Source organism: Enhydra lutris, unplaced genomic scaffold, assembly GCF_002288905.1.
Source record: "Enhydra lutris kenyoni isolate GAN:26980312 unplaced genomic scaffold, ASM228890v2 scaffoldscaffold110, whole genome shotgun sequence".
In the NCBI taxonomy this organism is placed as follows: Eukaryota; Metazoa; Chordata; class Mammalia; order Carnivora; family Mustelidae; genus Enhydra; species Enhydra lutris.
In genome coordinates this window covers 407889-431396 of record NW_019154194.1, presented here as the reverse complement: position 1 = coordinate 431396, position 23508 = coordinate 407889, and the positions used below count along the sequence as shown (strand labels likewise).

The 23508-nt window shown below is 54.3% G+C and overlaps 3 protein-coding genes across 7 annotated transcripts in view; 1 reads left to right on the top strand and 2 right to left on the bottom strand.

Moving 5' to 3' along the window:
• Window positions 1–1741: 1741 nt before the first annotated feature.
• On the bottom strand, window positions 1742–9161 carry LOC111139534 (immunity related GTPase Q). Its single transcript, XM_022491833.1, has 3 exons — window positions 8979–9161; window positions 8141–8672; window positions 1742–6990 (listed from the first exon to the last, which is right to left on the bottom strand). Exons 2-3 carry the CDS (start codon window positions 8668–8670, stop codon window positions 5634–5636), a joined length of 1887 nt encoding a protein of 628 aa, XP_022347541.1. The 5' UTR covers window positions 8671–8672; window positions 8979–9161; the 3' UTR covers window positions 1742–5633.
• A 229-nt stretch (window positions 9162–9390) lies between these two features.
• Window positions 9391–12632, top strand: LOC111139508 (zinc finger protein 576). Of its 4 annotated transcripts, none has more exons than XM_022491789.1 (3): window positions 9391–9807; window positions 10122–10222; window positions 11906–12632. In XM_022491789.1, exons 2-3 carry the CDS (start codon window positions 10138–10140, stop codon window positions 12331–12333), a joined length of 513 nt encoding a protein of 170 aa, XP_022347497.1. In that variant the 5' UTR covers window positions 9391–9807; window positions 10122–10137; the 3' UTR covers window positions 12334–12632. The 4 variants fall into 4 exon arrangements, with proteins under 4 accessions (XP_022347497.1, XP_022347496.1, XP_022347495.1 ...); XM_022491788.1 differs by having other exon boundaries at window positions 9391–9891; XM_022491790.1 differs by having other exon boundaries at window positions 9628–9644.
• Window positions 12633–18820: 6188 nt separating this feature from the next.
• LOC111139528 (zinc finger protein 428) overlaps window positions 18821–23508 on the bottom strand; it is an 8712-nt gene continuing 4024 nt past the window's right edge. For both annotated transcript variants that reach the window (XM_022491822.1, XM_022491821.1), the window contains exon 3: window positions 18821–19487. In XM_022491822.1, coding sequence (XP_022347530.1) covers window positions 18982–19487 — 506 coding nt within the window. In that variant the 3' untranslated portion in view covers window positions 18821–18981. The remainder of the gene's footprint in view (window positions 19488–23508) is intronic.

Sequence of the window (23508 nt, the reverse complement as noted above, 5' to 3'; positions counted from 1 at the left end):
GAAAACTGAAAAAGCACTTAGTGTGCTGCCTAGCACCTGTCAGACAATGTTGGTTCTAGAGACGATATGTCCATAAGTAGTAATCATCTTATTAGCTGCTACTTAATGAAGGTGTTAAACATTGGCCTCCACCAGATTATGCTACCGTGACAAGCAAGTCCCTAATCTCAGGGGTTGAAGGCAACAACATTGTATTAGTCGACTACTGTCGCAGTAATGCTGTGTAACAAACCATCCCCAAACTGAGCATTGCAACAAGCATTCTTTCCGAGGGTTTGTGGGTGGCTGACTCTGCATTAGCTGGTTGGGCTCCTATCTGGGAGGAGGATTCAAGTTCTTGGGATCAGTGGCTCCTGGACTAGTGTTCTTACGGCTGATCGCAGGAGTACAGAGCCCAAGTGCATTAAATGCCCCTGCTGAGGTCCAGGGTGCTAACATTCCACGGAGTCAAGTAAGTCACATGGTAAAAGCCAACATCAAGAGCAGCATTTGCTGAACGAGTCCCCGCTCATAAGTAGTTGATTCTTCCTTCACCCTACGTGTAGCACTGTTCACGGGGTGTCCTGCTCACCATAACCGCAGAGCACCCACCAACTCGAACATTGCCGTGTACAGGAAAGCACGGGGAAGCCTCTCATGGGTGATTCGATGCTGTGACGCATAAGTGACTTGACGAAACTCATGGGATGGAGCTAATTGGATGGTCCCCCAAATCTCACAGGGTGGGAGGGGGTGGGCTGGGAAGTGCAGCTCTGCTCCGAGACTTCGTGACCTCGACCATGGACTTGTTTTGTTTAGTAAGCAGCAGGAACGGCTGCCAGGGCCTCCTAGCGGAGAGTTCTTGCTTTATCCTCCCAGCTCCTGGGGTGATAGGCACTCTGAATCTCAGTCCTCTTTTCAGAACCTGAGGCTTGGAGGAGGGATGTTACGTTGGAGTTCATGCAACTACAAGGTGGCGGAGCCTAAGACTTTAATCATCACATCACAGGGAGGGAACAAGCCTGTATCTGTTATCTTTGGCTGTATCTTTCTGTAACCACTCCCAAACTTAGTGGCTTAGAACGATGGACCCCCTTTCATTTAGCTCGGGATTCTGCCTTCCACAGTTTGGTCTGAGATCATCCGGGTGGCTCTGCTGCAGGGTTCAGCTTGTCAGCGAGGCAGCTGTCTCGGAGGGTTCGCTGGCTGTAGCTTGGGGTGTGAAGAGTGACTGGGCCACATGCCTCTACTCACCCAGCAGGTTAGCCTGGACTTCTTGGCGTGGCACGGGTTCCAAGGGCAGCGAGAGAGGAAGCCCTAATGTGCGAGCACTTTTCAAGTGTCTACTTGGGTGGTGTTTGCTGTTTGTTGGTCCTGCAGCCGGGGCAAATCATGCAGCCACGTCAAGAGTCAGAAGGGACTCTCGAAAAACACAGGAATTAATGGGCTAAGCTGCTTCCAGCACTGGAATGCTTCACTGTCACAACCCCCAAGGTCTAAGTGTCACTTTTCCACCTGTGTCTAACCTCCCCCCCCACACACATACACTCTCGGGAGTCTCTGGATTCCAGGTCAAGGGTTCTTTCCCATACAGACCCTCCCCATCCAGCTCTCCTCTCCCAGGACCCAGAAGTCCCCACCCTTGGTCTCTTCCTCCTTCAGACCCAGTACTACCTCCAGGCCCTTCCTTGCCCAGACTAAGCAAAATCTCAAGCATATTCCTTCCCCTTCAAGCCCCCAAAGAAGAGACACACAGTGGGATTTCTACTCCTTTTTATTCACTCCCTCAAACAGCACCACAGGCCAACCACACCCTTAACTAGCCCTCCCCGGTTCCCCACCCCAGTGCATACAAGTCTCTCCATTATCCAGAAAGGTAGGAAACTCAGCTCTGGTGATAAGATTGTCTCTTCCACTTCGCTTCCGGCAATGGGCTAAGACTTAGCATTCATTTCCTTGAATTCTTGCCCCTCGAGGGTCTTCCAGCATGGAAGTCTGATGTCGACACACCCTGAGGGCAGCCAGCAATCAGTTCTCAAGGGAGTCTTACTTAGTCTTTCTGCTTGGATGCTCCCAGAGACTGATACCTCACTAGCAACATGATGCCGGTCATCAAAAGTCGTAATTTAAAAGGCAACCACCCCACCCCCAAATTAGCTACAACACCCTAGTGTCGATACACACCAACAGAAACACAATGAGCACTCCCCAATAGAGACAGAGGCAAACAAAATCGGGTCTTGCTTTCTCAGATATGATCCCCAGCACGAGTCCCACTGGCATGAGGGCAAAGGGAATTTGGAGCAGGGAAGCACGGCACAGAGGTACCAGGGAAGACCAAATCGGAGATGGCGTGAAAGTGGCAGAGAGGAGGGCACTCTGTGAGCAAAGGCATGGGTGTGAGACAGAGGTGCCCAGACCAGAGTTGTCTGGGTACCACCTGGGGAACCAGGCACAGGCAACAAGACATGGTTGAGCTGCCCAGGGGGCCAGGCTTCTCTGGAGGGCTACAGGATGCTGTGTGTGCGCACACGTGTGTGTGTGAGAGAGAAAATATGCATGTACATAAGTACATACATACACTGTTCTCACAACGACCCTGTGAGGTAGATGCCACTTGCTGAGCGACTTGCCCAAGGTTACCCCAATGTCAGGAGGACTGTCTAACCCTAGAGCGACACCAATAGGATTTTCTGTGATAATGGAAGCGTTCTGGGTCTTTGCTCTCCAGTGCTCTAGCCACGCATCACAGGTGGCCACTGAGCCCTGGGAATGTGGTTAGTGTTAACTGGGAAATGGAGTTTTAAACTTTATTCACATTTAATTAAAAACGGATACACACCGCAGTTATTGGGAAACTGGTCAATATAATTGGGACAGCTTGGGTAGAGGAATCAGTTTTCTCCACCCACGAATTTTTGGAAAGTTAAATAGAGGTATTTCTGATGAACATTTATCATCTGAATGAGATGTACACTATGTGTAAAATATCTCATTCTCTTCTCGATTGATTACAGGTCGAATTAATATTTCGGATATACTGGGTTAAGGAAGACGCAACTAGCTTCACTGTTTCCTTTTACCTTTGTAATGTGGCTGCTGGGACATTTCCAGTTACAGATGTGGCTCCCATTCCGTTTCTGCCGGACAGCACTGCTGGGCGCCTCTCCCATCTCCCTGTGGCTGACGAGCTGGACTGAGAGGCAGACCATGGTGGACTGGGTATTATAGATACGGGCAAACACCTTTCCCTGAAGCCCAAAAGGCCTTCGAGGACAATGTGTGACGCTGTTCAGTATTGAGCCAAATGCTTTTTCCCACCTCGGCCATTCTCAACTGAGGGGACAAACTGTGCCAGCGGCAAGGGTTCAAGTTGGACACGGGGGTACCATCTGGCAGGTATCTGCCACTTAGAGAGTCACCCTTGTCTCCTGCTGTCAAAGAAAATAGGATCTTGAAAGAGTTTATGGTTTTCATCCAGCCCTTTCATTTCACAGATGGGAAAATAAGGCACTGGTTCAAGTCACCAAGAGTGCCAGTGGCGAAGCCTTGCTTGCGTCCCAGATCCCCTGACCTCCGACAGGGGCTTCTCTCCCATCAGATGCTTGTCTCTCCCACCTCACTCATTTCCCATCTTGTGGCCAGAGGCTGACAATCTAAGTTCCAGTCTGCTCATGAATTCGGTATTTACTAATATTGAATAATTACTAATCGTGTGTGCCAGGCACTCTTCTAGGTGCTGGGGGTACAGCAGAGAACAATACTAGTCAGAGGATCATAGCTATTAAATAGGTAAATAAATAAATAAGGTAATTATTTACAGTAATAATTGCTACAAGGGAAACACTGATGGGCTGAGATGAATAATGGTGACGTGTGAGGTACTTCAGTTACACTGGTCACCGAAGGCCTCTCTGAGGGGACATGTGAGCTGAGACCTGCTTGACAAGGAGGAACCTGTCATGGGAAGATCTGGGGGTCAGAGCATTCTAGGCAGGATGAACAGTAAATGCAAAGGTCCTGCAGCAGGATCCAAGGTGGCCCACCCAGGCATCAGAAGGAAGATCAGGCTGGTTGGGGGACAGGGTGGGCATAGGGAATGTGAACAGGCAGGGGTGAGACCACATAGGACCTTGCTATGTGCTGTTAGGCCTAGAGTCTGTCCTCCCTGGGCTTTGCTCTCCCCATCTCTCATAAAAGAGGTTCAACTTCATTGCCTTTCGGGTCCCCCCTTTCTGTTTTTTGACACTGAAGAATTCTGTGACCTGTGGCATCTTATCTACCTATAGTTGGCAGTCTAGAACATTCCAGGCACTGTGGTTTCTACCTTTGCTTCACTCATGGCACACTCCCACGGTCTGGAACACTCCCTAGCTGTTCTGTGGGTCTCTTGTCCTCTGCAGCACTGTGTGTACACCAGAAGGCAGAGCCTCTTGGTGACACCTGAGGTAGCCAACAAAGAAATGTCTGGATAAGTGCAGCACGACAGCTGCTTTTCCAAAAAATGCAGGAGTATAAAATACCAAGACCAGAAAGGATTAGGCTTAATGACAGAAGACACCAAGACCAAAAAGAGAAACCACTAAGGGAGCAGAGGGACAAAGGAACAGAATCACCAAGATCCCTTGAATTACTCAGCACATATAAAATGGGGGCAGTCATAGCCTTCCCAAACTCACACAAAGAGAGGCAATAGCTAGGGTCCAAATCTGTAAGGGATTTGTGGGAGATACCTCTGGGGTATGGGTTCCTGCCCTTCCACACCCAGAAGGTCTCATTCCTGGTCTCGGGCTGCCCCCCAGGGCCCACAATGCCTGGACCTCTTGCCTCCTCCCCTCTTTTTGTGGGACCATCCACAACAGCTGGGGAAGGAATCAAGGTCATCAGGCCCCTGGTACAGCAAGTATTAGACATCTCTCTATTCCCCAAGGTGGACCAAAGGTTCTCCAGCTCTTCTGCACAGTCCCCTGCTCCCTCCTATAGATGGAGACCTCCTGCCACCCACTAATGAGACCAAGGTCCACCCCAATGAAGGTTCAAAGCCATGGCCTCTTGAGGAACTGGGAGACTGGATGCAGGCCCACTGCCTCTGAGAAGCCTAACTCCTACATCCCCAAGTGGCTGAGCAGTTCCAAGGATTCCCACTCCCTGGGCTACCCAGACTCCTTCCTTCATACTGGAATCTCCAGAATGATGGAGACCCTCCTCAGCAGAAATCAGGGCTATCACCTCTCCCCCCTGCCCCTCCCAGGGCTAGAGGACCAAACAGATCCAGTCTCTATTCCCCTGGAGACCAGGATAGAACCCCTCAGGTTCCTTCAGGACACAGTCTGATGTCATGCCCTGTGGTCCCCAGCGAAATCAGTTCTCTCCCCCAGACTCCTTTCCCCTCCAGGAGCCATGAATTCAGGGTACTACAAGTCACACATCCCAATCAGTAGTCCTAGAGCCCTCGTCCACTTCAGGTACTCAAGATTCTGAGTGGCGGCCCCCAGCTCTGTTACCTTGGAGGCCCAGACATTCCCATGCCAGATTCGGGACTCCCAATTCCGCCCCCCCTCCCTCTAACCAGGACTTGGGAGTCCTCAGCCCCTGGCGGAGCCAAGCAGCAGGGACGCTGAGCACCCCGGAAGCCCCGACCCTCATCCCACCCCTCACTGCGCTGGCCCATAGGGCGCCAACACGGCCTCCGCATCGGCCTGCATCTCGTTGAGGGCCTGCAGCAGGACGCCGTGCGCGGCGCGGTAACCCAGGCCGCCGGTGGCCGCCGCACCGCCCGCGGGCCACAGGAAGGACAGGGCGCCCAGCGCCGCGCCCCCCGCAGTGCCCTCACCCGCCCATGCGCCCAGCCGCGCCTCCACCTCAGCGCGCGTCACCGGGCCCGGGAAGCGCGTCCGCTCTGCCAGCTCCCCCGGAGTCAGACCTAGCGCGCGCTCGCGTCGAGCCAGTGCCGCGGGTTCAAGCCCCAGCGCCCGCCGCCACTCCGCCAGCTGACCCCGCAGCAGCGCCACGTCGCAAGCCCAGCCGAGCCCTGGGACTGGTGCCGCCGCCGCCGCCAGGCTAGCCAGCAGAGCCGGGCGCCACGCCCCGGCCCGCAGGGCCGCCGCCTTCAGCCGGGCTCCGTGGGGAGAGGCGGGGGGCAGCGCCAGCAGCAGCGCCCCCGCCTGGGCCGGGGGGAGCGCGCGCCGCAGCCACTCGCAGAGCCCAGGGAGGCCCCCAGGCCGCAGGGGGAACACGGGCGGCCGTGCCTCCTCCAGCACCTCCCACGTCTCATCCTCCGGGCTCAGTGCGGCCGCACGCTCTGAGTCCCCGCTGCCTGATTTCTTCCCGCCGCCGCCAACACGCGTCAAACTCTCACTGCCTTTCTCTGAACCTTCCCCGCTGCCTGCTTTCTCCGACTCTTCCCCGCTACCTTTCTGCAACCCGGTGCCACGTTTCTCCCTTCCCTCGCTGCGTGCATTCTTCAACCCCTCTCCGCCTGCGTTCTCTAAGCTCTCGGAGCCGGCCTTCTCTGCCTTTTCCTCTTCCTCCAGGTACTCTGGATCCTCACCCTCACCATCTGTTCGCACGCAGACCAGCGGCGCATCTGGCAGCACGAAGGGCCGAACCTGAGCCCAGTCCTCCTCAGTGGGGGCCCCAGGCGTGACGAGGATGAGGGCGTCGTAGTGGGTCGGATGGGGGGCGGCAGCAGTGCCCGCGGAGCCCAGAGGCACGTTCCAGAGCACCACGTTGGGACGCTCTGGGGCCGGGTAGGGCGTGGGCCCCGGGGGCGTGAAAACAGGCTCTTCCTCTGGGTCACTGGGATCCAACCCGAGCAGCATGTTCAGCACAAGGCTTACATCAGTCTTGCCCGCCACAGCCAGGTCCAGCCGTGCGCTGCCCAGCCGCTCCAGGCCAGCGCGGACCCACGACAGCGCCGCCTCCAGGCCACCGGTCTCAAAGGCCTCACGCACCGCCTCCAGCTCGGCCGCACCCAGGACCTCGAAGCCATCCTGGGCGGGTGGAAGGAGCCTGAGGGAACAGGAAAACGTAGGGTAAAGAGCAGAAGAGGGTTTAAACGCTAGAGGGTTGTGCTACAGGCACAGGACTAGGCTAGGATGATAAAGAGAATTTCCCGAATGATCCCTGACAGGAGGAGGAGCAGGAGAGGGAGGGCCAGACTACTGGTATAGCATACAGAACTAGGGCTTAAAACCCGGACAGAGCGTGTTGGTTGAGGTCAGGTTTCCAACAAAGCCTAAAAGGGGGTACCTGCTAAATAGTCTCTGGGACTCAGTCTTTGGGGGGTGGGGTTTTTCCAAGGGACCTGCAGGGTTAAGAAAGGCCAAACAAAACTCCCAGAAGGTCAGGCTCAGGTAAAGACAGACTTGCAACTGAATTGTGGACTTAAGGAAGGTCAAGCACCTCCTGACCACCCATGGCACTCTTTGCTAAGACAAGGCGTAAGGAGGGAAATTAGGGCCAATGAAGGGGAAAAGCCTCACCTACCAGTGCTTACCAAGGAAGGAGATGTGGCTAAAGGAAAAAAGATTCACACTGAGCCTCATCTGATTTCTATGAAATAGGTGGCCAAGGGCTGGGGGGGAAATGCAGGAGGTAGCCAGCAAATGGGCACAGAAATGAGATGGGATTAGAGAAAGGAAGTGGGGGAGTGAACCCAGAAATAATAAGGCTTACCGAAGGTGTGGCTTTACAAAGACTGGTGTAGCTGGAGAACAAAGAAGATGTGTGAATCTTAGGGTAAAATCTTTGCGGGAATCACAAGCTTTTGAGCTGAGTGAGCCCTCCTTCAAACGTTTGCCGGGAGCCAGTATTTGGGCGTTAGACTCTGGCCTCTCCTACGATCCACACTGGGGAAAGGCTTTTGATCTCAGAACGCTGGCAGGAGGCTGCAGCTGGAGGACCGGTGGGAACCTATAGCTGACCCTTGGGTGGGACGGGGCCTAGGAGTGGGGAGAGGGTCCGGCACTGAGCTTGGGCTTAGGGTGGAGCCTCGATGACCTCAAACACTGCGCTGAGGGGTGGGACCTGCACGAGAGAGCAGGGTCCCCAGCAGCTATCCTGTCCATGGGGCTGGGGGGTCTCGCGGATCTCAAAGAACATTTTCTGCGTACAAAGTCTAAAGGACCAGGCCTCCAACCCTCCCTAACTCCTCTCTTACCTTTGCAGCACCTCCGCCTGGCTCCGCAGCGCCACCCGCAGGCGCTCCAATTCCTTGCAGCCATCTCTGCTGCTGCATTCGGCCGGCAGCACGAAGAGAGTTGCGGCCTCCAACCCTGTGTTGTTCAGCAGGGCCATTGTCCGATCCCGGGCCTGGGCTTCATTTTCCGAAACTCCAGGACGGAGGTTCCGCACAGCCAGCAGCGGGGTCCCTCGGGCCAGGGCGGCCCGCGCTGCCTCTCCCAGCGCTGGGGCCAAGGGCTCCCCGTTCCCCTCGGGGCCGGGCAGCACCAATACTAGCACATTGGCCTCCGCCGCCCAGGGCCCTGGCTCCGCGGGCGGACAGCTCAGCTCGCCCAGGAAGAGGCCAGGGCCCGCAGCTCGCAGGCTGGGGATCCCGGAGTCCGGCCGTCCCTCGGGAATCTCTATTGTCTCCACATTCCCGTCGCAAAGGGCTGCGATCAGCGCGGACTTGCCACAGCCCGGAGGCCCGAGGAACAAGGCGGTCACGTCACCCCGTGGCGGCGGCATACCTGGAAAGCAAGGGGGTGGGGCACACCCGGGTGAGGGAGCGCTGAGCCTTTTTCTTTCCTAGTCATCCCATGCTGGTCAAAGACTTCAGCCCTTCACCCCATCCCCTTCCCTTCTTGGATGTCATTCCCAGGAAAAAATCCGGCACCCACCGCCCTACCTATTCCCCAGGGATTCGCGCGTCTTGTCCGTCCTCTTTCTGGATACATTATTCTGTTTCAAAATCTCAGAAATCTGGCCTCCAGCCCCTTCCTCCCCGAGGGACATGGATGTTTTTATCCCCCAAACCTCCCTTCCAAATCACTAACCGAGCAAACCGCCGGCACAACCGGAGAGCACAGCTGGCGGCGACAGATCCTCCGCTGAGAAGCCCCGCCCCTCGGGTCGGGCGGACGGAGGCCGGAGAAGTTAGAGGGCCGGGATTTGGGGACGTCCGGACACGTTCCCGGGGCTCTAACCTGACGTCACTCTTTTAAGGGGGGTGTGTGTCTTGGAAGCGTGACCTCCGGGCTACAGCCCTGCACTGCGCCTGCGCAGAACACTAGAAGTATTCCCACTCCTCAGCTCCCGCTGCCGCAGAGCTCGGAACAATGAGGGAGTCAAAGCGCCTGCGCGCCAGGACCGCCAAGACACAGCTGCGCCAGAAGCTGAGGTCTGTACGGCAAGGGCGGCATGAAACGTCATCATAACGCACCCCCGGGCAGAGAAGGACCCCTACCGTTACTCTGAGGACCCGGTTGGCGCGACTGCATCACTGCCGGATAGCATCCCGGGCCTGGGCTTCGAGAGGCTCATCAGGCGAAAGGGCGTGGAAGCAAGCCACTGGGACCTTGAGACTCGGTGGGCCCTACCCCGCTTCCCTCCGGGTGGCGGCGCTATCACGAGCGACTGACAGGCGCAACGAAAGTCAGCCCTCTGTCGTCTGGAGAAAAGCGGAGGCCTGGGTTCCCCGCCTCGGGAGGAGGGAACGGAGGGCAGTGCTTGGGGCAGCGGGACAAGGAGGCTCAAGGCGCACATGGGAGGCGGGGGCCCTGGGTGGAACGAGGGTTACAGGATGTCAGAGAAAGATGCCTCCCGGGAAGAGGCGGGCTAAAGTCTGGATACCACCACCGACCTCAAGACACGTGGGAGACGGGGGTGAGGCTGGTGTCAAAGCTCAAGGGTTCCGTGCCCCGAGTTCAGGGAGGTAGTTTGATGTAGGCCGCCACAGGTCTCAATCAGGTGAGAAGGCTCTAAGGGGTGTCACCTATCTAGGGAGTCGAATCTTTAGGGAGGGTCGAAGCTTCCCTAGGGAACAGCTCCATCGGGTTAGAGTTCAAGAGGATGGCATCTTATGGGGGCAAGGAGAGCCTGTCAGAGGTCACGGGATTAGCGGGCCCTGTAATGCTGTCAGTAGATGAGCGACTTCATTCGATTTACTATTCTGTCATGCGTGCTACTCTCTTGACCAGAGGGATCCCAGTCACTATGGAGGACCCGCGTCCTGAAGGGAACATGGAGCCCCAGGATTCGTCTAAGGAGAGGAGTCCCCGCAGTCCAGGAGGCGACATCTGTGAGTGCTGCTGGCCAGAGGGTGGGATGCTGGAGCTGACGCTAGCTCTAAGGATTTCTATAGCATTTCAGTGTCCCAGGCTTTACAAGGACTTGCCTGCTGGGAAGGGACTGTGATAAATGGTTTCTAAACTGCCCTACCAGGAACTGCCACTCTCCACCCTTACCCTTACTCTGCTCAGATGTACTCACCCTGCTCTGTCCATGTCAGTTCGAGTGGGCCACAGTTCACAGGAACAGAGTGGCATCCAGAGAGGCTTGGGGTGGGAGATGTGAATGGGAAAGGTTGGGCACTATGAGAGGAGCCCCAAGGTTCCAGTTCCAACTCTACCCCAGACTTTCAGTGCGACTTGGGCTTGGGTTACTCTGTCAAAAGAGGTTGCCACTACTCAGGTGATGTGGCCGTACTGGGGATTAGTGGCAGAGAAGGGGAAGGTCAGCTGTTAACAAAGGTAGCCAGTTTTACATACCATGATCCCACAGTTTCTACTGAATGCTTATGAAGCTTGTGGGCGCTTTGTAAGAGTGCAGCCTTCCTTATCTCAGTCCTCCTGGCAGTCCCTAGGAAATTCCCTCAGGTAATGCTATCCGGCAGATGCTATCAGGTAAGGGAACTGAGGAAGAGGTTATCGTGACGACGAGAGCGCCAGTGTCAAGGCCCTCCAGCCAGAGACCACAGGGAACACCCCTACAGTCGAATGAGTTGGGTTCATTGCTCTTTGAGGAATCGCGCATCTGTGGTGCTGTGGGGGCATCTCAGTGTTAGAGAGGATTTATCTTAGGTGGTTTGGGGAAGGGTTCGAGGAAGGGTTTTGCTTGGGATTAGATGCTGCCAATAAGCAGGGGCCAAAGATAGGTTGGTGAAATCTTATCTAGGAGGGGGGTACATAGGCTCAAGCTGCGAATTAACGGAGCAACAGCAGCCACTCCTAGGAGCCAAGATGGGGGCGCTGTTTGGTCTTTTTTGTGGCTTGGACAACGTTCATGTTTTGTCTGTGTTCAGACATTATTCTGGCATGGTCTTGACTTGGTTCATCTCAGTCAGAGCATGGCCCTGTCCGACCAGGTTGTGTGAAGCTGCTTATGTTCAACAGGAGAACACCAAGGCCTAGCTGGGAGTGCCAGGCCAGCCCCCGGCTGTCAAGCTGCTTTTCTCATTTTCAGTACAAATAATCGCAAACCACTGTGTAGCACTGTTCTAAGCACTTTCTATGAATTAGTTCATTCACTCCTTCCAACAACCCAATGACGTAGTTATAACTGCTGGTCAGTTATAACCATATTGATAACAGTTATGACCCCACTTTCTGGACGAGGACACTGTCGTACTTGCCTAGGAAGTGGGAGATCTGGGATTCAGTGCCGGGCAGTCTGGCTCCAGAGGCTGTGCTCTAATCACGTGGCTCTGTTGGAAAGGCAGGTTCTAGTCCCTGGGTTCTAGTCCTGACTCCATTCCATTTCCCAGCCTCATGACTGTAGGCAAGTTGCCTAGCCTTTTTGAGCCTCGGCCTGTTCGCTCATAAAACAGGTCCTGTAATAGTTTGCCTGTGCCACTGTCCAGGCCTGGCATACAGTCTGGCCCATAGTAAGCCCTGAGTGTGAATTGTTGGCATGACTCTGGGGCTTGGGAGAGGTCCTGGTGACTCTTGCTGGCTTCCCCCCGACCTCTCCCCACGTCCCTCAGGCCACCTGGGGGCCCCGCAGTGCACCCGCTGCCTCATCACCTTCGCCGATTCCAAGTTCCAGGAGCGTCACATGAAGCGGGAGCACCCAGCGGATTTCGTGGCCCAGAAGCTGCAGGGCGCCCTCTTCATCTGCTTCACCTGTGCCCGCTCCTTCCCCTCCTCCAAGGCCCTGATCGCCCATCAGCGTAGCCACGGTCCAGCCGCCAGGCCCTCCACGCCAGTGGCGCCCACCGCAGCCCAGCCTACGTTCCCCTGCCCTGACTGTGGCAAGACCTTTGGGCAGGCTGCTTCTCTGAGGCGGCACCGCCAGGCGCATGAGACCCGCACCCCTCCTGGCCCTTTTGCCTGCACTGAGTGTGGTCAGGACTTTGCCCAGGAAGCTGGGCTGCATCAACACTATATCCGGCATGCTCGGGGAGAACTCTGAGTGAGGGCTAAGCCCTCCCTAGGACAGTGTGGGGGGGGTTCTTTGGCTGCTAAAACCCACCTCTGATACAGGATGGGGGCCTTGGAAGGATTGCTTTCCCTCCCTGGACAGGCAAAGGACTCCTGATGGGTAGGACCCAGAAGATGCTCATCTACAGCTTCAGTCTTTGGAGGACGCAAAGGCCTTCAGGGATATAGTGGAATTAATGAAATCTTTTGTTTAAAAAAAAAAAAAAAAGCCAAAAGGAAAAGTGTTATTTGTATCTCCCTCATTCCCAATTAAATAGTTTGAAGCCACAACTAGCTGCAGATTGTGTAATCACCTTTCATTCTTCCCAGATGAATGGCGTGAGCTGTAGGAGCAAATTCCCTTGGATGTGTACCTGGACGGGGGGACAGGGAAGGTGAGGTGTTGCAGGGCTGTAATGTCATTAGAAGGGTCCCAGACGTGGAGAAACTTGGGCCTTTGGGGAGGGGATAGCAAAGTTGGGGGCTGTATTCTGAGTCATGTGGGGGTTGCAATTCAAGTCCTTGTCTTCTCCCACCTCCTGTCAGTCTTTCCCACTCATGGAGGGGCCACGGTATTGGAGGGATTGGGGCTCCCCCACCACCCCCGCCAGTAATCTGTTGCTCACTTAAATAATTTTATGGACCATTCTGGTCATGGAATATTTTCTATATGAGTAGGTGAGATGACATGAATAAAACAACAAAGAGTATCTAAAAACAAGAGATCTATATTAAAATATCTAAACAAGGAACTCTGGCTTTTGAGTAGGAATTCCCAGAAAATGTAAGAAGGGTACAGGGAGGGGATGCCTGCATGGCCCAGTTGGTTAAGAGTCAGACTCTTGATTCCAGCTCAGGTCGCGATCTCAGGGTTATGAGATCCAGCTCAGTTACAGGCTCTGCACTGAGCATGGAGCCTGCTTCAGATTCTCAGTCTCCCTCTCCCTCTGCCCCACCCCCTCTTCATGTGCGTGCTCTCTCTCTCTTCAAAATAAATAAAGTAAAAAGAAGGGCACAGGGAGGGGGAAGTTCAGGTCAGAGCTGGCCTGGCCCTGCTGGGAATCTGGTTTGAAATCAAACAGAGATACCTTCTGTTTCCTGTTGTATTTGGCCAACATTGGAAGAGCTCCCATTAAAATCCTATTTTCAGCTCTTGAAAAGCCTAACCCTAGGCCGAGTCCCACCGGGCCAGTGCTGAGTGTGGTCAGGACTTTGGATTACTTGCCCTGCCCCCCACTTAGAGACAATGGTTGATGCCCTGCATATAAAAATCACAGACTCTGTCTGAACCAAGGGACGCTTTTAAAACCCATGGCTGAGACAGATACGGTAGAGACAGACAGCGGTTTCCCAGTTTTTATCTAGGTACATGACAGCTACAAACTCTCCATCTCCCAGGGTCCCTTGCAGCTAGGTGTTGCCCTGTGACCAAGTTCTGGCTAAATTCTGGGTAGAGTTCTCAAGCTTCAGAAAGGGACATGCCTTTTCCTCTACCTTCCTGCCTGGAGTGTGGACATGGTATCCAACCATCTTGGACCATGAGAGCAAGATATGGGCTGGCAGAGCTGCAAGACAGCAGAAGCCTGGGTCCCTTGACCATGGGTCCCTGGGACCACGATGACTTCAGGGGGCAGAGTCATCATATCAGCCCTAGACTATCCACTTGTGTACTACCACGTAAGAGAGAAATAAGCCTCTGTCATGTTTAAATCACCCTTATTTTGGGTCTCTGTCACTTGCAGCATCATTTAAAGCCTGTCTGCAGCGCAGAACTGCAGATCTGAGTAGTCGCAGCAGAGACCGTATGGCCCACCAAGCCTAAAATAGGAAAGGACCATCTGGCCCCTTACAGTAAAAGTTTGCCGACCTCTTGTCTAACTGACACACAAACAACCTCCTCCGAGCCTGGCAGCCAGGACTCCCACCCTGGGAAACACCACCTCTAGTAGGGGGCTGTGCAGACACGTGTGTTTTTGTGTAGGATTTGGGCAGGGCTAGCTAGCCTGGATCTCTGTTGGCATGACTTATGGGGAAATTGGTCTGGAGTCAGTTGGCCAGCATTTTTTCCTAAAATATCGACTTCACCAAAGCCAACTTATTTCCTCTGCACCTGGCAACAGCTCAGAAGTTTCCAACCCAGATGTTTTACACCTCCCCCACAGCGGTTCCCTCCAACCCAAACCTAAGGCTCGAATCACACATGCTCCCCTGAGATAGACAGCAGTGGGCCTGTGTTCTTCCTGTTCTCTCCACTCTCCAGATGTCATAGATTCCCAAGACTTTAAATAGCATCACTGGTGACTTCCAAATCTTTATCTTCAGCTCAAGCCCCAGGCTTCTCCCCATGAGAAAGTCACTTGGATAATGCATAAGAGTCTCAAAAACTTAAAAAGGGTCAGCGTGACTCCTACAGCCCCCACCTACACCACTACCATCGGACTGGTTTCTGAACTCCCTAAGTCTGACCAGCCCTCCCCACAGCTGCTCTCCTAACTGCTCCCCCCACCCTGTCCCTGGACCTGCCACCACTGCTGCCCCCTCTCCAGTCCACTACAGACCACTTTGTGTATGTAAGTCAGTGCACATCACTCTTCATTTAAAGTCCTCCAATGGCATCCTACAAATAACATCCGAAGATTTTACCCAGGCCCAGAAAACCCAACAGTGATGGAGCTCCCACCTGCTAATAAGCAATCTCAACTCCCTCCCTGCTCTATCTTCACTATACGCCAGCCATACAGGCCAGGCTGGCTTCTGCCGCAGGGCCTTTGCACTTGCTGTTCCCTCTGCCTTGAGTGCTCCTACCCAGAATTTTTTAACACTGTCCCTACCTATTTGGGATTCAACACGGGCTGCCTCCTCAGAGAGGTCCTCCTTGACCTGCTTGGCTAAAGTAGCACCAGCAACCCTTAACCCTGACTTAATTTCTTCCTAGCACTCTTCAATACCAGGGATTATCATGCTTTTATTTCTTTATCTGTGTCCTTACTCTGGAATCCACACTCTTGAGGGCAAGTGTTGTGTCTTCCTCGCTTCCCCAGCACCTAGGACAGACAGCATTGATCTCAGAGGCTCAAAAATTGCTCAGCTGGGCTCATGGTTTACCTAGTGTCTCTCAGTCTGCAGCCTTCCCTATGATGCTCTGTGATGCTTGGTTTTCCGCAGTTAGGTTTCCTGGAATCCCTCCAGAGCCAGCTTCCTGAAGTTCTGCCCACGAGAGGGATGGGCATAAGGAAGGTAGGAGGGAGAAGAGACTCACCTTGCTATGGGCTGCCTCCTGCAGCAGCTCAGGCTCCAGTGCCTTTCTATACTGGGCACAGGTACTGTGCTAAACCTCTTGCGGTTTAAACCTCTGCACACGGGTCTGTCCGCCAAGCTCCTGTCAGGCCCTGGACCCCAGTCAAGAGGTGGGAGCTTTGTGCAGCCATGAACTGAGCTGCTCCGTTGCCTCACTTCTCCACATTTGTGCTCTCAGACTTCTAATGGCTGTATAACCACTCCCCTGTGTTAAGTCCTCCCTTTGGAATTCCTAGCTTGATGTCCCTATCCTGCCTCAGCCCTGAAGAACCAAATGACCCCACTGGGAGCAGACTAGGTCTCTGGATTCCCAGTCTCTCATATCCTCAGGAATTTTTGCTGATGAACGGATGGTCCTCTACCTCCATCTTAGAAAGCCCCGTCTTAGGGCAGAAGAGCGCTTAAGCGTGCTGCTCCAGGAAATAAAATCCATCTGTGGTGTTTTAATGAGCTGTGAATTCCTGCTTTGATGATTCTGAGAGTCATTGATGTTAATCTATAATGGTTAGGAAAGTCTCAACTTGAAGAGTGGATAAATGTCAGGTTCTCGGATTCTGAGCTTCTCGGATGGGAAGTGTGGGTTTTGACAGATGCTTTGGTATAAGATCCTGTAGCAGGCATCAAAATGCAAGTGTCCTCTGTGGCCAAGCCGGTACCGTCATCAGGGAAGCAAGCAGGGTGTGAAGGGTCCAGTTGCCAGATGGTGTGGAACGGGCACACGGGCAGGAATGCCCCATTAGCAGGAGGTCACCCTTCCCCACCTCCAGCAAGCTACTAGCCCGTGGGATTGTGGGTTCAGCAATCTAAACCTCACAATTTTCAAAAGAAACCCCCAACCTCCATTTTAATGTGAAATCCACCCATTTTTAAATGTTGGTAACCACCATTATTAAAAAACCTGCGTAACTCTGTGGAGCCCAAACATACTCCTGCCAGTCAGATGGTGGCTGTGGACAGCCTGGCTGCCATTTCTGGAATGTGGCTTAACAGTGAAGGACGTACACGCCGTACCCCATCGTCTGGAGTCAAACCTGGGCTCTGTGTCTTACTGGCTGTGTGACCAACCTGTAGCAAGTAAGTCAACCTCCCTGGGCCAGAACCGCTGTAAAATGGTTGTGATGAGAGGGCCTATGCCTCTAAGGGTTATGACAATGACTCAGACATGGAGACACAGCCCAAATTGGTAGAACGGCCTGCAAGGCCTGGCCCTCTGCCTCTCCCTGACTTTTTGCCTTCCCACCCGTCTTCCCCTGCCTTCGTCAGCAATAGCCTCATGCCCTAAGTGTTGTTCTATAAATATCCCAAGTAGGGCCCCACCTCAGGGCCTTTGCACTCACTGCCCCTGCAAACAAGACACACACACACACACACACACACACACACACACACACACACAGCCCCCCCACCCCATTTTCCTCCATAGCACTTCTAATGTCCTCTACATTTTCTATCTTTTACTCTACGATCTAAGTATCTGTCTTCTCCGTTATAAGAGGTGTTTCCACAAAGGCAGGGATTCTTGTTCCTCATGCACACTGCTCTACTCTCAGCTCCCAGAAAAGTGCCAGTATCTCGCAGGTGCTCAATACATCACTGTTGAATGAATGAATAAATAAATAACAGCCCCTACCTCATAAGGATCCGACGTGATTGTCCATATTAAGCGCTTTAGCCCAGGGCCTGGTCCACCGTGAGCGCTGATTTAATGATGGTCATTACGGTAATTCAGGTTCTATTCTTGAAGGTTCTTAGTTGCCAAGCTTCTATGAGTTAACACACGTAAAGCGCCTTAGAACAGGGCTTGGCACACAGTAAATGCTCAGTAAATGGTAGCTATCATTATAATTAGGCTTCTATTTTCAAAGGAGCTTTGGTGCCAAACTATTATGAATTAGTACTTCCCATCTCCAAGCAAGAGCCAAGTTCCAACAAAGCTCTAACAAGCTGGCCCTCTGCTCCTCTCTGCCCTCATCCCTCCAGCTCTGCGCTCTCTGACACCCACTCTCTGACACCCGGCAGGCTCCTGCCTCCTCCTGCCTGGACCGCATGTCCCCTCTTCCCCTCCAAGTGCGTAGCTCCAGCTCCCTCCCCTCCGTCTCCACTTAGGTCCCTGTCCCCTCCTCAGGGAGGGCTACGCTACTGAAAATGGCAACCCCCTTCCAGCACTGTTCTCTCTCCTCTGCTTTATTCTTCTCCACAGCATCTACCCCCATCCAGCAAACGCTCCATCTTGCTTGTTTCGTCTGTCCTACCTAACCCCTGCAAGCTCCGCAGGGACAAGGGTTTTGTTTCATTCACAGGTATATTCCCAATGTGCAGCACAGAGCAGGGGCTCGAAGAGGATTCCTAACTGAATTAATGGATCACGGTCCCTACCTCACAGAGTTATTCTAAGGACCTGATGATCTCATGCAAATAAAATGCAGCACTCTGTAAGTGCTGGGGAAATGGCAGCTGTAATTATAATTAAGGTTCTATTTTTGTAAGTTCCTAGATACACAACTTCCATGAGTCAATATATATAAAGCTCTTGGACCGGCACTTGGCACCCGGGAAGCACAGCTCTGATTATAATTAACGTCCTCTTTGTGAAGGTTCTTAGGCAGGGGCAGAGAACATTGGCTGTCCTCCACCATCCTCCACGAACCGTTCTCTGCTTCCTGGGCATTGGCTAGACTGTCTTTCCCAGAGTCCCCTGCGTGGAGCTGTGGCCCCGTGACTCATTTCTCGGCAGAGGGGCATCAATGGGAGCAGTATGTGCCCCCTTGGGGCTGGGGCTGGTAAGACATCGCATGTACCTGGCCTTTCTCTTCCACCAGCAGGACCCAGGCGATGGCCACCCAGTTGGCTAAGGGATGGCCTGGGTCCTGGAATCACTGCATGGAGAAGGGTTGCCCCCAACCTGAAACACCCACCCTGGACTCTGATGTGGGCGCTGAAACCTCTGTGGCGTTGAGCCTGCATATCATGGGGTCTTTGCGTAAATACGTGGAAACCACACAGGACATAAGCACTCAGGAAACGTTGAAAGTCTTGGTGACGATGAGGTTAAGGTTCCCCCAGGAAGGAGCATCGTGGTGGGGGGAGAGAAACGCCCAGGCCCAGGCCTCACACACTCGAGTGTCTACACACACACACACGCGTGCACACACACACACACACCAAACATGCTGGACCGACACACACAGAATTTGGCTTTTATTCTGGCCTTCACACATCTACCACTAAGACGACACAGACCGGCGGTACCCCCGTTCCCCATGACTGCTGTGATCACCCGTTTCCTCAGCCCCCTCCTCCCACCCCGCCCCTCTTGCCAAGCTCCCTGGGGGGGGTTCCCTGCCTACACCTCGCCCCGGGCATGCAGCATGAAGTGCCCATGCAGCTCCCCGAGGTTGTCGAAGGAGTCCTCACACTCTGTGCAGTGGTAGGTGCCCTCCTCCTCCTCGTCCTCATCCTCGTCCTCCTCCCTCCCAGCTGGTCGGCCCTCCCCAGCCCGAGGCGGCTCCTCCTCTTCCTCCCCAAGGGCCCTGCCTTCAGGGGCTGGAGCTTCCTGGGGGGCTGTAGCAGGGCAGCAGAGCCGGCAAGGCGGGGTGCCCGGTGGGGCCTCCCCCAGGGGTGAGCGGCCACAGAGCTGGCAGGGCTGGGCTGGGGGGCCTGGGGGCTGGGCTGCACGGGGGGCCCGGCGGGATGGGCCCCCCCGGCCGCCCCCCAGGCGCTGCTTCACCTTGTAGCCGGGGTCATATTCAGGATCATCAGTGGCCTCCTCCTCCTCCTCCTCCTCATCTTCTTCCTCTTCGGAGTCCGGCTCTGAGAGAGTGTATTCAGAGTCAGAGGAATGCTCAGGGCCTGTAGGGGGACGGACAGAGGGGAGAGACAGAGGCATCTGAGGACGTGGGCCCTGCCCCTGCCCTGAGCCTCATTCCGACTCGCCACAGCCTGGAGCAGGAGCCTGCACACAGCCCGACTCTTCCCCACAAGTGAATCCCAGTCACATGGAACACGGCCTGGGACGCGGTAGGTGCTCAGTGTCTAAGCAAACGGATGACCTGCAAGAACTGCATCTTAGGGGTTTAATAAGGACAAAGTAGCAGTAATAAAAACAGTAACAATAACAGTGTTCCTTGCTATTTTAAGAGCCCTGTTCTTGGGGTGCCTGGGTGGCTCCATCAGTTAAGTGTCGGGCTCTTGATCTCGGCTCAGGTCTTGATCTCGGCTCAGGTCTTGATCTCAGGGTCATGGGATTGAGCCCTGCACCACCGGGGTCTGCACTCAGGAGTCTGCTTGAGATCTTCTCTCTCCTTTTCCTTCCGCCCCTCCCCGGCCAGTGTGCGCGCATGCGTGCTCTCTCTCACATAAATAAATCTACAGCGCCTGGGTGGCTCAAATGTTTGGGCATCTGCCTTCGGCTCAGGTCATGATCCCAGGGCCCTGGGATCGAGTCCCGCATTGGGCTCCCTGCTCAGTGGTGTCTGCTCCTCCCTCTGTCCCTCCCCACCGGCTTCTGCATTCCCCATCTCTGTCTCTTTCTCTCTCAAATAAATAAAATAAAATTTTATTTATTTTTTAAAAAGACTTATTTATTTATTTGACAGAGAAATCACATGTAGGCAGAGAGGCAGGCAGAGAGAAATGGGGAAGCAGGCTCCCTGCTGAGCAGAGCTCCCCAATTCGGGGCTTGATCCCAGGACCCTGGGGATCATGACCTGAGCTGAAGGCAGATGCTTAACTAAAATACCTGTTAAGTACAATTATATTACTGTGATTTCATGGGCATGCAGGACATGTTCAGGACAAGTGTTGGGTAAAGAAATGAAGACAATCTGCAGTCGATGACAGGAAAGGGTGTCCTTAGCAGTCATTATGGGGGGGTTCACAAAGAGCACTGGTCAGGGAGGAGGGAGGCCCCCCGACAGTGGCAGTGGTGTGGGAAATACTGCAGGCGCCTGTCAAAAGCATCCCCTTAGGATTGCCACAGCCTTGTCCTGTGTCCATCCTGGCCCCTCTTCTTCAATTTCCTCCAGCAACCCAGAGAGGTCCTGTGACAACTCAGCCAACAATACTGGGCTCCTCATGCACCTGTCACAGGGTCTTTGCGACCATTTTCATAGATGGATAAGGCTTGCTCCCTCCCGTTGCCAAGTCTCTGCTCAAGGGTCACCTTCTCAGGGACACCCTCACCACTCCGTCTGATTGGCAACCATTCCCCAGCACTCCCTATGCTCCTGACTCTGTTTTTCTCCTCAATTTCCTGTACCCAACATCGACTTGTGGTTATTGCCTGTCCCCAAAGCAGGGACTTGGGTTCATTGCTGCGCCTCTAGCATCTAGAACGCCTTCTTTGTGCCTGGCGTTCAATTTGGCAAACCTTTTCTCAGGCTTTCACACCAGTTCTCTCTGCTGGGAATGTCTCCCCCTGGTTTTCCCCATCATTCTTTAGGACCCAGTAGGACGACTCTCTCCTTGGTAAGGTTGTCCCAGATCTCCTCACTCTAGGCAGCAACTCACTGTCTTTTCCCCTCTGGTTGTCCTCACCCTGAGCCCACAGGGCCGTGACCTTCTGTATCCCCATCCTCTCCTACCAGACCTGCTCTGACTCACTGCTGGTTCCCCAGCACCCCCAGGGCATAAGAGTAGGTGCTAAGTGTTGGCTCTCTACCTGTTCCTGCCTCTGTCCCGCGGTCTCTCTGCCATTTAACACACGTTTCCTGAGGCCTTGGTGTGGGCTGCTCCCCCCACCTGGAAGGCTGCCCCCACTCTGTCCACCTGGTGAGCTCCTACTCATCCTTCAGGCCCCAGGACAAGCTCTGTCCCCTATAACGGTGACTCCTGTTAGCCCAGCCTCTCCCCTGGTGACTGTCCTAGAGGCTATAGCCATCTAGGCCCCAGTACATCTTCCCTGTCAGACTAGGATCCCCTTGAGGGCAGGTCTGACTCATCTTGGGGTCCACAACACTGCCCAGCCCAGGACATCTGGGCCGAGTGCACATGGGTGCCCCCGAGGCCCTTATCTCCCTCCTCCCTTCAGGCCTTTGCTTCTGCTCTTCCCCCCAGCTGGTGACCTTTTCTTCCCTACTAGCAAACTCCTGCTCCTCTTTAAGGTCCCAGCTCACACATCACCTCCTCTGTGAGGTCCTCCCTGACTCTTCAGGTGGTTAGTGTATCTCTCTCATCTGGGAACCCTCTGCCCCTGCCCCGCCCCAAGCCCCCTCCGCCCAAACCTCAACACATTCTGACCACCTGTGTAGTGACCTGGAGACGGGGGACTCCTGGAAGGCAGGCCCTGGGCCTAACCCATCTCCATGTCCCAGCAGTGCTAAGTACCCAGTCAGTCTCAGCGGACATTTGCTGAATGGCTGCAACACTGAGGAAACCCCTCTGGCCTTGGGAGGGCCCCACCCCACCCCCTCTCTCCTCCCACCTGACTTCACACCACCTGCTGTCTAGGGCCTTCAAGGCCCACTATGACTTCACGCGGTTGGCCCGGGAAAGGCAATCGGGTCGTTGTCCATGGCAACCAGGTCTTTCGTGTCCACTATGATTTTAAGGACCACAAGCCCTTTTGCACCTACCATGCCTTCTCCACCTACAAGATCTTCAAAGCCCGGCATGTCTCCAGCATCAACTGAAACCTCAATGTCCAAAGTACCTCCCAAGCCTCCTGCCTCCTTGAAGCCCACCAAATCAGCAATGCCCAATAGCTCCTCGGTGTCCACTAAGCCATCAACGGCCCCCAACTCAGTCACAAGCCCAAGCAGTTCCAAGTCTACCAAGTGGGCAAGTACAAAGACAGCCCCTTCTAAACAGCCCCGCAGCAAGCCCCGAGTCCGCAGCAGGGCAAGAGCGCCCAGCAAGGCCAGCACTGACACCAGGGCCAGCAAAGTCAGCAAGGCCAGTGGAGTAAGACGCCACCAAAGGAGGGGCACTCACAGCCGGGGCCGAACTCCTGGCAGAAGGGGAGGCCACAGCTCCAAGAGGTCACCCAGCAGGGCCAGTACTATGACCAGGATGAGAACTCATGGTGCCACACCAGGTGTGCCCAACAGGGGGAGAACTCCTACTTCCCAGAAAAAACAGAGTGGGGGCAAGAGTTCCAGCCGGCCTAGAAACAAGAACTGGAAGAGAAGTAAGAGCCAGCCTAAAAATATGAGCAGAGAGAAGAGTTACAGCCCACCAGGAGCCGCAGGCATGGGGAAGAGTTCCGAGCCAGCTATAACCCCAAGTAGGGCAAAGAGTTACAGCCCCACTAGAACTCCCTTCAAGGAGAAAGGTTACAGCCAGTCTCCATCATCATCAAGGAGGGTGAGAAGTTATAGTGAGATGATCACCCCTAGTAGGGAATGGAGTTACAGCCCAACTGAAGTATCCAGCAAGGTCAAGAGTTACAACCAGGATAGTGTACCCAGCAGGACCCGGAGTCATAGCTGGTCTAGTACCCCTAGCAGGGCCCAAAGCCACAGCTGGTCCAGCACCCCCAGTAGGACCCAAAGTCACAGCCGGTCTAGAATGCCCAGAAGAGCAAGAAGTCGAAGTCAGAAGAGAGCCCACAGTAGGATGAGAAGTCACAGTTCAAAGAGAAATCACAGTAGGGCAAGAAGTCGTACCCGGAAAGGAACTCCCAGTCAGATGAGAAGACAGAGCCAATCCAGAACCCACAGCAAGGGAAAATATTATAACCAATCTGGAACCCCCAGAAGGGAAAGAAGTCACAGCCAGTCTAGAAGCCCCAGCAAGAAGCGAGATCATAGACGATCTAGAACACCCAGCAAGGAGAGAGGTCACAGACAATGTAGAAGCGCCAGCAAGGAGAGAGATCACAGACAATCTAGAACACCCAGCAAGGAGAGAGGTCACAGACAATATAGAAGCC

Bases quoted from the DNA above. Each gene is read 5' to 3' on its own strand.
- LOC111139534 (XM_022491833.1), bottom strand. From the start codon at position 8,670: ATGCCGCCGCCACGGGGTGACGTGACCGCCTTGTTCCTCGGGCCTCCG. The intron at 6,991-8,140 runs GTAAGAGAGGAG...CTGTTCCCTCAG, and splicing joins CAGGCGGAGGTGCTGCAAAG to GCTCCTTCCACCCGCCCAGG.
- LOC111139508 (XM_022491787.1), top strand. From the start codon at position 9,994: ATGGCATCTTATGGGGGCAAGGAGAGCCTGTCAGAGGTCACGGGATTA. The intron at 10,223-11,905 runs GTGAGTGCTGCT...CACGTCCCTCAG, and splicing joins CAGTCCAGGAGGCGACATCT to GCCACCTGGGGGCCCCGCAG.